Source organism: Xenopus tropicalis, chromosome 7 (assembly GCF_000004195.4).
Source record: "Xenopus tropicalis strain Nigerian chromosome 7, UCB_Xtro_10.0, whole genome shotgun sequence".
Classification (NCBI taxonomy): domain Eukaryota; kingdom Metazoa; phylum Chordata; class Amphibia; order Anura; family Pipidae; genus Xenopus; species Xenopus tropicalis.
In genome coordinates, this window is record NC_030683.2 from 11,105,119 (window position 1) to 11,118,388 (window position 13,270).

The following is a 13,270-nucleotide window of genomic DNA, read 5'->3' on the forward strand; positions in this document are numbered from 1 at the left end:
GAAAAACATAAAATGGGGGTTCTACTGTATTAATGTTTAGTTAACTTTTTTGTAAAATAAAAATTCGACAGGTTTGATCTATCGAGTACCATTGAGTCCTATGGAGGCTCCTAAGGGTCCTATGGGAACTTAATCCCCTCATTGTTTTCAATTTCACACTTTTCAAGGGGAGTTAATCCCATCATTGTTTTCAGTTTCAACCGCTTTAAAGTGAAACTTAAACACATGCTCCTAAAATGGCTGCTGGAGCAATTCCTGTTTGAGAAAAATAAAGAGAATTCATGGAAACAAATGTCCATTTCAACCCAAATATTTCGAGTTTTAACAATGCCTTCAACTCAAAGAATTTCAGGATTTTCGAATGAAACTCGAAATTTCCATTCGAACGATTTAAGCATTATCGCAACATTTTATAACTGCAGCAATGATTGAGTTTAATTCAAATTTATACCATGTCGAGTTTATACGACTTTCAATGCCAGAAATTGTACCCCTACAACTTCATCATATTTCATAGTGGATAATTGATAAGAGAATAGGATGCAACAATGGTTAATAAATACTGGAAATATAAAAACACTTTTCATTTCAGGCATACATAATTCATTAATGTTTGGCCAGTCAGTCCATTTACAATTAATTTACAATCATTATATGTTAAAAACAATAGATAATGAAAACATAAAAAATAAAAGGTGCTTTAGCTTCTCAATTCATTCAACCATCTGTTGCCACAGTTCATAAAGATAAAGTGCAATGTCCCAAGCTGCCGTATATGGGAGTGCAGACTCCCAAAAATCATTCACTTACAGTTATAAGTGTAAAAAGTAATAGGTCAACAATTCAACAGAAATAAAAGTTTGAATGTTAGTTTTTAGCCCATAAATTTTAAGTTCCTATATTATCTTGATCATTAATATGGGATTATTAGACCCTAGTTTAATGACTAGTGATCGGTCAAAAAATTTGCCAGGCATGGATTTGCGGTGAATTTCCATGTTTCGCCATTGGCAGATTTTTTGCAAAATAGGCGACAACATTCGCTGCGGAAAAATTCACTGCATGTCTAAAAATTGTCTCGCTCATTAAAAGAATGCCGTGTGTCAAAAGAATTGTCTCTCATCAAAAGAATTGTCTCTTGCGTCAAAAAGAATTGTCTCTCATCAAAAAAATTGTCTCTTGCGTCAAAAAGAATTGTCTCTCATCAAAAGAATTGTCTCTCATCAAAAGAATCATCTCTCACATCAAAAAGAATTGTCTCTCGGGTCAAAAAGAAAGGTCTGTTATCAAAAGAATGATCGCTCATCAAACGTATTGTCGTGCACAACAATTTTTTTTGATGCGTGACATTTTCCCCATTCATGAATCTTTTGAAAGATTTTCACATTTTTTGCTGTTTTGTGAATCTCTTGAAAGATTTGCAATTTTTTTGCCAAAGCGAAATGGGACATATTCGCTAATCACTACTAATGACTGTAAAACATACCACATATCATTAAGGGGGGCATTTAATATTACTAATTTTTTTTTTGGTTTGGGTTTTTTGATGCTGAAAACCCAATTTTTGTCACAAATGAAAAAAAAAAAAAGCTTTTGTCACCATTTATTTTGCTTCGTGGTTTTCAGGATATTTGTATTTTTCTCAACACTGGTTTTTGTGCAACAATCTAAAAAGTATCAGTTTTCATGTGGCAAATAAAAAAGTTGCTTTTTCAATTCTTATTTTTTTTTTTTTAAAAATGAATGACATTTGTTGAAATGAGTTTAGTTATGGTTTAGACAAATATATATAAAAAATACAATACAAAGAAAATACAAGTGTTAATAAATCCCCCCAACATTCACAAAAATGCTAAATATATTTGTAAAAATGTTTTGTGTGTGGGTGGAGGTGTATTTATATTTACACATATATAAATATCCTTTTTTTTGGATAGTCTGATAGATCAAATCAAAACACAACCATTAATTTTTAAGACTACTTTGCAATTTTCTATTTGTAAAATTTTTCTTATATTTTGCACAATATTCTCAGAAATCTATTTTTTACTCTAAATGAAAAGAAATCAAAACAAAGGCCTCTTGTATGAACCCACAGTAACCTCCATTACTTACATTAATGTGTTGTGATGTTGCTATTTTTCCCGGGTACCTTTTATCATGCAAATACAATACAGATATGTATTGTCTTTGTTTAGCCTGAAGGTTGTTCCATGCAGGGGCACAGAGTCTGCCGGTCTCTTTAGGAACCCAGTTTATATCACTGGGCAAAAGGGAATTCTTCTGAGAATACACAATGATCATTTTCTTTAAATGTTGTTAGTGCTGTTGTTATGATAATTAACCCTCTAGGGAAAAAGCTCTGTAAAAAAATATTTCTGTCAACTTTTTTATCAAGAATTTTGTAATACTAATGGCCAGAAAACACATGGCAGTAACGAAACATTTAACAAGAACATTATTGTCCATTTTGCATGTTGATCTTGATTCTTTTTTACATTGGCCCAGTTTTTTTGCCTGACAAGATCCCATTCATTTTTGATATTGTGAATGAACCTGATGTTCTCATTAGTGTGGTACAAAGGGAACAGACTTTGCTTTTACTTCTCACACTTAGTGGCTGATTTATCAATGCTCAAATTAAAATTTTTTCCACAATTCAAGTTTTGTGAAAAAGGTGACAAAATGTGCCGCGGAAAAATTGACCTCGTAACAATACAAACGAGCTCGTTTCTTGAGTTACACATTTTTTTGACAAAGCGAAATGTGACAGATTTACTTATCACTCATAAATAGTTGTTATTAAGTTATAATCCAAAGGAAAAACTGATAAATCAGCCCCTAAGTGCGAGAAGTAAAAATAAAGTGTTCCCTTTGTACCACACTAATGAATATCATGTCTGTGCTTATCTGCCGGCCCAGAATCTGCTCTGTGTGGCACTAGCCTTAAGCTAAAAACATTAGAAAACCTTGAATGAAACTTTGGCATGTGAAAGCTTGCAAGGTAGTGTAGAAGTAAATGTGAAGTAAATAGGACCTGTCCAAGGCAAAATGAAAATTACTTATTCAATATTTTGTGGGGGGTTGAGCTTGTAACTCATAAATTTGAGGTATTTGAGTTTTGAGTTCTTGACTTTATTCAACTGAGTTTTTTATATTTGGATTTTTTTAATGAACAAGCAAACATTCAAGCTATTTAAATTGTGAGTTTATTCAGAGTAGTAAAAACTTTAAAACCTCACATATTCGAATTTTGATCAATAGACCTTTAGGAGTCCTAAAAGCTTCCAAAAAGTATGCTCGGGGAAAAAAATGTTACAAAAAGTTACAAACTCACACAAGGCTTCAATTATAATTGATTGAGCCTGAATTCGCTTCCTCAGTAACAATATTTAGTAGAACTGTGTTTTGCTGCAATTATGGCTGTGACTCTTTTGTGGTCAGTACATACATCACTGCACACCGTGTAAGAGTAATTTTGGCACATTCCTCCAAGCATTTTCTCCATGTTGTTCAGGTTTTTTGGATGATGCTTGAATACCTCAATTTTCCAACAGTGCCATGGACTTTCAACAGTTTCTTAGAGACATTAGATATACTTACTGTACAAAAGCTTTGCTGAATTGTAGCTTCTTCTTCTTGTTCATATTTTTCTTTTTGTATTTATAAAGTCTTTTGATGACCTAAATTCTATGCATTTCTCCTATACAGCATGTTTTTCTCAGTCTGAGGAACTGAAGGTTCTTCCTTTTATTGGCCCAGAAGGACATGGTTTACCCTGCTCCTGGCAATGACAGAGAAGGAACCACTGACGTTAGGGCCATCAGGGCTGTTCAAAGCCCAGTACGCTACCAGAACCAATCTTGTCTTGTATTGGCAGCATTGATTCTGAATGTAGCTTTTTGACCCAGCAGGATCTATTTCAACAAGTAATCAATATCATGCTTTTGGGTCAGAAAAATGCTACTTCCATGATCTGCAGGATAATTTAGGTGAAATGTACTTATTAGTTCATCTCCACAAAAATTTTTATTGACAATACATGCCCCAGGCATGTATAGAACCCAACCAACAGAAGGTTACATAGTTACTGTAGTATTACCCTGATATTTCCTACATTTTGTTGTGTTACATCTTGGAATAAAATTTTATTTTATTTTTATTCTTACTATTTTATCAACATAACATAAGAAACTATTTGAAGGGACAAAATATTTGTCATTGAGACACAAAAGCTAATTAAGCAAATACTGTAGTTTACAAATTCATTCATTCCCTTAGTCAGTATTTAGTAGAACAATTTTTGGCAGTTTTTTTTACATCCTCAACTGTTTTGTGGTAAGTAGGCACACTGTTTGCACACAGGTTGGGAGTCATTCCTCTTCACCTCTATCTAGATTCTTACAATACCGATGCACTTTATTTTTATTGCTTCCTTTCTTTATAAGTGGGTTAAGATCCTTGTATTTCTGTTACTCTCAAGAGGAACCAGTTACCATGTAAAAAGACCCTAGAACATCTGAGTAGCATAGGGGTCAAATTGAAAAGAAATGTGACTTTTGAAGTGCATAAATGTATGAAATTAATATACTCTTCCTCCTGTTCTGCCTGCATTCCTTTTAGGTCATCCAGCTTCTGTGATAGAGGGAATGATCCAATTTACTGGGAGTTAGGAGTTAGGAAACAAGAGTCCTAGGGTACATCTAGGGAAGGGAGAGGACCCAGAAATTAGATTTGGCACCCAATCTACATGGAGGGCTATAAAAGGATGCCCTGATTCAACTTCCAGCTAGAAAATAAGAGACTTTTCAGAATACCAGACAGGAATCTATACCTGACTGTGTCGACCTTGGCCAGCTCCAGGTAACCAGCTTGAAAAGTCTTTTATCTGCTAGTGAGTCTTGCCTTGCATGTGCCCACTGCAGAAGTGCTTATTTGTAAAGATGCCTGTTGCTTATTTATATAGATGCCTATTATGTTCAAAACACATCTACCTGCTCTATAAATGTGCATTTTAGGTGTATAGTATGGGCTGCAGAGGGAGGTTTAAAGGATAAAGGGTTAATTTTTCCTATCAACCGGGTAAACAAGTGGCAGCTGAAGTAAGTAATCTGCTAGTGCCTGTAAAAGGGGTATGCTCCCACACCTATGGGTTCTCTTGTATGTCTGGAGAAGAGACACAGATCTGGCTGTTACCATTGTGTGAGAGGCTACCGGAGCCAAAGAGAGTACCAAGGGGCCCAAGCGAAGCCCGAGAAAAGAAACCTATAGGGAAGCAGGTTCTACAAAAGGGTCTGTGTATTGACTGGTCATAGAGAAGGTGACTCTCTGAAGAGCTGCAGCAGAGGGAAGTGCTCAGAAAGGTTGTACACCTTGTTTGGGTAGAGACAACCCATATAGATCCTGAGGTATGAGGGTCATCTATTTATCCAGAGACAGTGGAAAAAGTGACTGTATTTGTTTTATTTTTTTTAAAAAGCTGAGCTGTTGAAAATAAAGTGCAGTAAGAAAACTGTTTTAAATGGCAGTTTGGTGTCCCTACCAGCTTGAGCAAGTCCCAGCAATGTCTTTATATTGTATAAATAGCATCAACCAGCATCTTCTTTCAAATGTGTCTGGAAAGTTATAGACCCAAGAATTGCTTGAATACTTCTGATACACTTGGCTTCTGTAGAAACTTGGCAGTTTTCAGTTGACAATTAATTTCACAGACATTTTCAACATGTTTTTGCTTGAGCTTTTAAAAAACTTGAACTCCATAGGGCTCATGTACATCTGCAAGTGCAGTTGTGGTTCCGGCAATTTGTCAGTTGTGTGCCAAACCACACACATTTCCAGTGATTACATTTTACTTCCAGTGACTGGATATTTCAAAAATTCAGACCTTACATGCATTTAAAAACAATCTTACTGTGTTCTTCACAGTAGAGTCAGAATCCATCATGTAAATGTTATTTGCTGAAACAGAGCTTTAACTGGGTTCTGACTCAACAGTCTATACAATTCTGTAACTGAAACATTCAATCAGTTAATAAGTTTAGGGCAATCAAGTCATATTTTTCTTCCATTCACTTAGATGTGACTCCCATTACTCACACTGTGTTGAGAACTATCACTAAAGTGATGTTTTCCGCTAAAATTAAAAAGCTAAGCATCTTTGCCTCATTTTGTTACAGGAAGATTGGAATTCTCTATTTTTCAGTGTGTAAATAAGAGGATTTACAAGAGGGCCCAGGGCAATGTACAGCAGTGAAAAATATTTATCTATTTTTAGGGAATAACTTGTGGTGGGTCTCATATACAGGCAAATAACTGTCATATAAAGGGTTATCACACAGGCCAGGTGAGAAGCACAGGTAGAAAAGGCTTTTTGTCTCCCCTCTGAGGATTGTATTTTCAGGATAGCAGAGATGATAAATATGTATGAGGTCAGAGTAAGGAGGAAGGAATTGACAGTCAGCAATGTCCCTTCAATGTAAATGAAAAGTTCCACACTAAAAGTGCTGCTGCAGGAAAGTTTTAGCAATGGTGTGATATCACAGAAAAAATGGTTAATAAGATGGGAAGCACAATATGATAGTTTAGATATAAGGACAATTATGCTGTAGGGGTCAGCAAACCCAACAGTGAATGCTGCAGTTATAAGCCCAGCACAGTGTTTCCTGCTCATTCGGGCAATGTAATAAAGGGGATCACAGATGGCAACATAACGATCATATGCCATGGCCGTCAGGAGAAAGTATTCACTGCTAATCATGGACATAAAGACATACAATTGAGTCATACACCCCAAGAATGAAATGTTATTTTGTTGTGTGAGAAGAATATGTAGCAAATTGGGTAAAATATTTGAGGTGGAAGAAATGTCTATGAGTGAAAGGTTCAGCAAGAATATGTACATGGGGGTGTGTAAGTGAGGATTGCATGAAATGACTAAGAATATGATGAGATTTCCCAGCAGAATGATGAGATAGATTCCAAGGAATAGCACAAAAAGAGAGATATGAAGCTCAGGAGTATCAGAGAACCCTTGGATGATGAATCCTGAAACATTTTCTTTACTTTCTAGTGTCATTTTTCAACTCTTTCTTCAATGTTTAGATAAACTATGGTAAACATGTATATATATATATAATTTATAAATATAATATTATTAAGATATAGTAACCTCCAGCTCCACCTCCATATTCCAGAAATTGTATTTTTGAAATTGGACTATTGGACGTTGCTGGTAACCCTCTTATGGCCACTGCTTCAGTTTATGAGTTTAGATCCTCAGGACAGGAATCTTATTCTTTCTGTAAGAATTGATCAAAGCGCAGAGACATTTGCCTATGCAGGCAGAAGAGTTTATGCCAGGAACCTTTTATCATACAAATACATTAGTCAGATAGATCTTGTCGTTGCTCAGCCTGAGGGGCAGAAGGTTGTTCCATGCAGGGGCACAGAGTCTGCCGGTCTCTTTAGGAACCCAGTTTATATAACCAGTGTGACACACAATATTCTTCAGGGAATAGAAGATAATTAGCTAATTTTCTATGTATCTATTCTGTAAAAGCTATAATCTGTGAAACAGACAGTCCTTATGGTAAATATCTCTCTAGGGAAAAAGTTGTAGAAAAAATATTTCTGTAAACTTCACAGTTATATTATCCTTTATCATCCTTTATTAAGGATTTTGTTTTTATAATGGCCTTGTTTGAGTATAAATCTGCTTATCTCCTGTAGTGTTTATTGTTACTGATCAGAAATATTTCTCTTCAGACTTCGATCTCTCCGACCAGACCGCATTCATTATTTGCCATTGTATATATACCTGACCTCATCAGTCTTGTTCAAAGAACACAATTTATTTTGGCCTCTGAAACTCACTGCTATACTCTTTTCCAATTGGTATTACCAAGCACATATTTAATGCCACCCCTTTAGCATGTGTGGTAGGCCACACTGTTTAAAAAAGTCATAAGGTTGGTGTCTGATCATTTCCATGAAAACAAATTCTTCAGTCTAATTTACTCCCTCAGTCAGTAGAGGTGGTAGAGCCACTTTTTGCTGCCATTACACATTACGCTACTTATGTACACAGTGCTGTACAATAGAACAATACATTAATACAACAGGGGGTTATTAAAATAATAGATACATATAAAGTATAATAATAAATACAAGGTACAGATGTAATAAGTTAAGAATCAAAGAGACAAAAGGATGGGGGTCCCCTCCCAATTGAGCTTACAATCTAAATGGAAGTGTAACTTACAGACACAAATAGGAAGATATTGGTACTATAGGTTACAGTACCAATATAAGTGCTATGTTTTGCTGCAATTACATCTTCAACTGTTTTGTGGTAAGTAGACACATCTTTTGCCCACTGTTTTGGCACATACTCCCAAGCAGATTTTCTTATTATTGTTTGGGTTTGTTTGATGATGTTTGCACACCTCAGGTTTCTAATAGTGCCATGGATTTTCAGCAGTTCCTGAGCAGACATATCAAATGATTAAGTAAGCAATGCCCTTTTTAGGTCTCTATCACCAGAGATTCAAGTCATTCCTCTTCACCTGTATAGATTCTTACAGTACTGATGCACTTCATTTATATTGCTTCCTTTCTTTATAAGTGTGTTGAGATTTTTGCATTTCTAGTACTCTCAAGAGGAACCAGTTACAATGCAAAAAGACCCAAGAACATCTGAGTAGCATAGGGCTCAAATTGAAAAGAAATTTGACTTTTGAAGTGCATAAATGTATAAAAACAAATCACTCTTCCTCATGTTCTGCCTGCATTCCTTTTAAGCCATCCAGCTTCTGTGACAGGTTGAATGATCCAACTAACTGGGAGTTAGGAGGCAAGAGGCCTGCTGGGAGTCCTAGTGTACATCTATTAAAGGGAGAGGTCCAGAAAAATTTGACACCCAATCTACATGGTGGGCTATAAAGGAGCCCTGATGCAACTCCCAGGCAGAAAAAGAGAGTCTGTTCAGAATACGAGACAGGAATCTATATCTGCCTGAGTCAACCATGGCCAGCTCCAGGTGTTCAGCTGGAAGAGTCTTTTATCTGCTAGTGAGTCTTGCCTTGCATGTGCTCACTGCAGAAGTGCTTATTTGTAAAGATGCCTATTGCTTATTTGTATAGATGCCTATTATGTTCAAAACACATCTGCCTGCTCTATAAATGTACGTTTTAGGTGTATAGTATGGGCTGCAGAGGGAGGTTTAAATGGTAAAGGGTTAATTTTCCCTATCAACCAGGTAAATAAGTGGCAGCTGAAGTAAGAGCTGATATTGCCCACATCTATGGGTACTCTTGTGTGTCTGAAGAAGAGACACAGGTCGTGCTGTTACCATTGTGTGAGAGGCTACTGGAGCCAAAGAGAGTACCAAGGGGCCCAAGAGAAGTCCGAGAAAGGAAACCTATGGGGAAGCAGGTTCTATGAAGGGGTCTGGGTATTGACTGGTCAGAGAGAAGGTGACTCTCTGAAGAGCTACAGCAGAGGGAAGTGATCAGAAAGGTTGTATACCTTGTTTCTGTAGAGACAACCCATATAGATCCTGAGGAGTGAGGGTCATCTATTTATCCAGAAACAGTGGAAAAGGTGACTGAATTTTGTATTTTTGTATAAAAGCTGAACTTTTGATAAGTGTTTTAAATTGTAGTATGGCGTCCCTGTCTACCACCTGCCAGTACTAGCTTGAGCACATCCCAACAATGTCTATATTTTGTATAAATAGCATCAACCAGCACCTTCTTTCAAATGTGTTTAAAAACCTAAAGACTTATACCATTGCTTGAATGCTTTGGTTACACTTGGCTTCTTAAGAAACTTTTCTAAACTTTTCAGTTGCCAATTTCTTTCACAGAAATTTTCAAAATGTTTTTCCTCGAGCCTTTTATATTTGAGTTTAAAAAACTTGAACTCCATAGGGCTCACCGAGTTCAGTTGTGGTTCCTGCAATTTTTTCAGTTGTGTGCCAAACCACACACATTTCCAGTGATTACATTTTACATCCAGTGACTGGATATTTTGCCAGTTCTGAAACCGGCAACAATTTCAAAAATTCAGTGTTTACTTGGATTTGTATAAAATCTTACTGTGTTCTTCCATGGGTTTTCAGAGGGCTGATTGATAGACTGTTGCAGAATAAAGGTTCATTGGTGGATCGTTGCATTACTCAACAAAGTGTTCTGACATCTTCATATTGTCCCTCTGCTCAAAATGTTGTGTTAACAGTACAAACAAATTATTTTCATGTCATTTATCAATTATTTATACAATATGTGCATGTAGAAGTCTCTATCAGCAGAGTTTCAAGACCTTCTGATTTTTTCACTACCTCTTTTCCTGATCACTTGGTGACTGACACTTCCCCAAACTTGTATTATTAGTGCTAGGATGGAACACTGAAACATTACATCAGTAGAGTCAGAATCCATCATGTAAATGTCTTTTGCTGGAACAGAGCTCTACCTGGGTTCTGACTCAACAGTCTATACAATTCTGGAACTGCAACATTCAATCAGTTAATAAGTTTAGGACAATCAAGTCATATTTTTCTTCAGTTCACTAAGATGTGACTCCCATTACTCACACCTTGTTTAAAGTGATGTTTTCCACTAAAATGAAAAAGCTAAGCATCTTTGCCTCATTTTGTTACAGGAAGATTGAAATTCTTTATTTTTCAGTGTGTAAATAAGAGGATTTAGCACAGGGCCCAGGACAATGTACAGCAGTGAGAAATACTTGTCTCTTTTTAGGGAATAACTTGTGGTGGGTCTCATATACAGGCAAATAACTGTCCCATAAAGGGTTATCACACAGGCCAGGTGAGAAGCACAGGTAGAAAAGGCTTTTTGTCTCCCCTCTGAGGATTGTATTTTCAGGATAGCAGAGATGATAAATATGTATGAGGTCAGAGTAAGGAGGAAGGCATTGACAGTTAGCAATGCCCCCTCAATGTAAATGGAAAGTTCCACACTAAAAGTGCTGCTGCAGGAAAGTTTTAACAATGGAGTGATATCACAGAAAAAATGGTTAATAAGATGGGAAGCACAATATGATAGTTTAGATATAAGTACAGTTATGCTGTAGGGGTCACCAAACCCAATAGTGAATGCTGCAGTTATAAGCCCAGCACAGTGTTTCCTGGTCATTCGGGCAATGTAATGAAGGGGATCACAGATGGCAACATAACGATCATATGCCATGGCCGTCAGGAGGAAGTATTCACTGCTAACCATGGAGATAAAGACATACATTTGAGTCATACACCCCAAGAATGAAATGTTATTTTGTTGTGTGAGAAGAATATGTAGCAAATTTGGTAAAATATTTGAGGTGGAAAAAATGTCTATGAGTGAAAGGTTCAGCAAGAATCTGTACATGGGGGTGTGTAAGTGAGGATTGCATGAAATGACTAAGAATATGATGAGATTTCCCAGCAGAATGATGAGATAGATTCCAAGGAATAGCACAAAAAGAGAGATTTGAAGCTCAGGAGTATCAGAGAACCCTTGGATGATGAATCCTGAAACATTTTCTTTACTTTCTATGGTCATTTTTCAAGTCTTTCATCTATGTTCAAAGTAAACTATGGTAAATATATATATAATTTATAAATATAATATTATTAAAATAGAGTAACCTCCATCTGCATTCCAGAAATTGCATTTTGGTAATTGGACTATTGGACGTTGCCGGTAACCCTCTTAGCAAATGTTCCAGACATGGCTTTGTCGTGGCCACTGCTTCAGTTTAGATCCTCAGGACAGGAACCTTATTTTTTCTGTAAGAACTGATCAAAGCTCAGAGACAGTGTATTTGCCTGTGCAGATAGATGAGTTTATGCCAGGTACCTTTTATCATACAAATACATTAGTCATATAGATCTTGTCTTTGCTCAGCCTGAGGAGCAGAAGGTTGTTCCATGCAGGGGCACAGAGTCTGCCGGTCTCTTTAGGAACCCAGTTTATATAACCAGTGCGACAAAGGGAATTCCTCAGGGAATACACAATAATTAGCTAATTTTTTATACATATATTCTTAGTGCTCTGTAAAAACTATAATCTGTGATATGTGCTGTCTTTATGGTAAATATCTCTTTAGGGAAAAAGTTGTAGAAAAAATATTTCTGCAAACTTCACAGTTATATTATCCTTTATCATCCTTTATTAAGGATTTTGTTTTTATAATGTCCTTGTGTTTGAGTATAAATCTGCTTATCTCCTGTAGTGTTTATTGTTACTGATCAGAAATATTTCTCTTCAGACTTTGATCTCTCCGACCAGACCGCAATCATTATTTGCCATTGTATATATACCTGACCTCATCAGTCTTGTACAAAGAACACAATTTATTTTGACTTCTGACATTCACTGCTATACTCTTTTCCAATTGGTATTACCAAGCACATATTTTAATTGTAACAATACATTAATACAACAGGGGGTTATTAAAATTATAAATACATATATAAAGTATAATAATAAATACAAGGTACGGATGCAATAAGCTAAGAATAAAAGAGACCTGAGAATGGAGGTCCCCTGCCTGTAGAGCTTACAATCTAAATGGGATTGTAACTGACAGACACAAATACGAGGATATTGGTACTGTAGGCTATAGTGGGTGACACTGCAATAGAAGTTCCCAGATCAGGTGCTGTGCAAATGCTACAAGAGGTAGTCTTTGAGTTTAGTTCTAAAAAGACTGAGGGAGGATTCTCTCTGGAGGAATTCAGGGAGCAATTGAAGGGCCTCAACTCTCATTGTTGAGAGAAGGAGAATTCTGGCAGCAGTATTTAATACAGACTGTAGGGGGGTATAGATGGGAGTTGGGAAGGCCAGTTAGTAGCAGGTTACAGTAGTCTAGTCAGGATAGAATGAGAGCATGCATTAGCAGCCTAGCTGTTACTGTTGAAAGAAAGGAAAATAATTTGGAAATATTGCATAAGAAAAAGTGACAGGTTTTGAAGGTGGTTAAAATGGTCAGAGAAGGAGAGAGAGGAGTCAAGGCCCCTCCCCACATTATGCCGAGTCGATAGAATTGATGAGCATGCCATCAATAGAGATAGTAAAGGGGGAGTAGGACCAGGCTAGGGTGGAAAGATCATTAGTTCGGTTTTGGTTAGGTTTAGATTGAGGTGGTTTTGGTTCTTCCAATTGGAGATAGCTAGAAGGCAGAGATTTGAGTCTCAGTTTCAACTGTTATTGAAGGGGTTGAAAAGTATATCTGGATATCATCAGCATACAGATGATATTTAAAGCCA

General features: G+C 36.5%; 2 protein-coding genes across 2 annotated transcripts; both read right to left on the minus strand.

Moving 5' to 3' along the window:
• Positions 1 to 6,226: 6,226 nt before the first annotated feature.
• Positions 6,227 to 6,700, minus strand: LOC116412313 (olfactory receptor 1F1-like; the record flags this gene model as incomplete). The annotated part of the gene is made up of 1 exon (XM_031906400.1): positions 6,227 to 6,700. A coding segment is annotated over one exon (474 nt), but the record flags the coding sequence as incomplete, so codon positions are not given.
• Positions 6,701 to 8,762: 2,062 nt separating this feature from the next.
• Positions 8,763 to 11,186, minus strand: LOC116412163 (olfactory receptor 1F1-like; the record flags this gene model as incomplete). The annotated part of the gene is made up of 2 exons (XM_031905795.1): positions 8,763 to 8,837; positions 10,713 to 11,186. Coding segments are annotated over 2 exons (549 nt in total), but the record flags the coding sequence as incomplete, so codon positions are not given.
• Between the last annotated feature and the right edge of the window lie 2,084 nt (positions 11,187 to 13,270).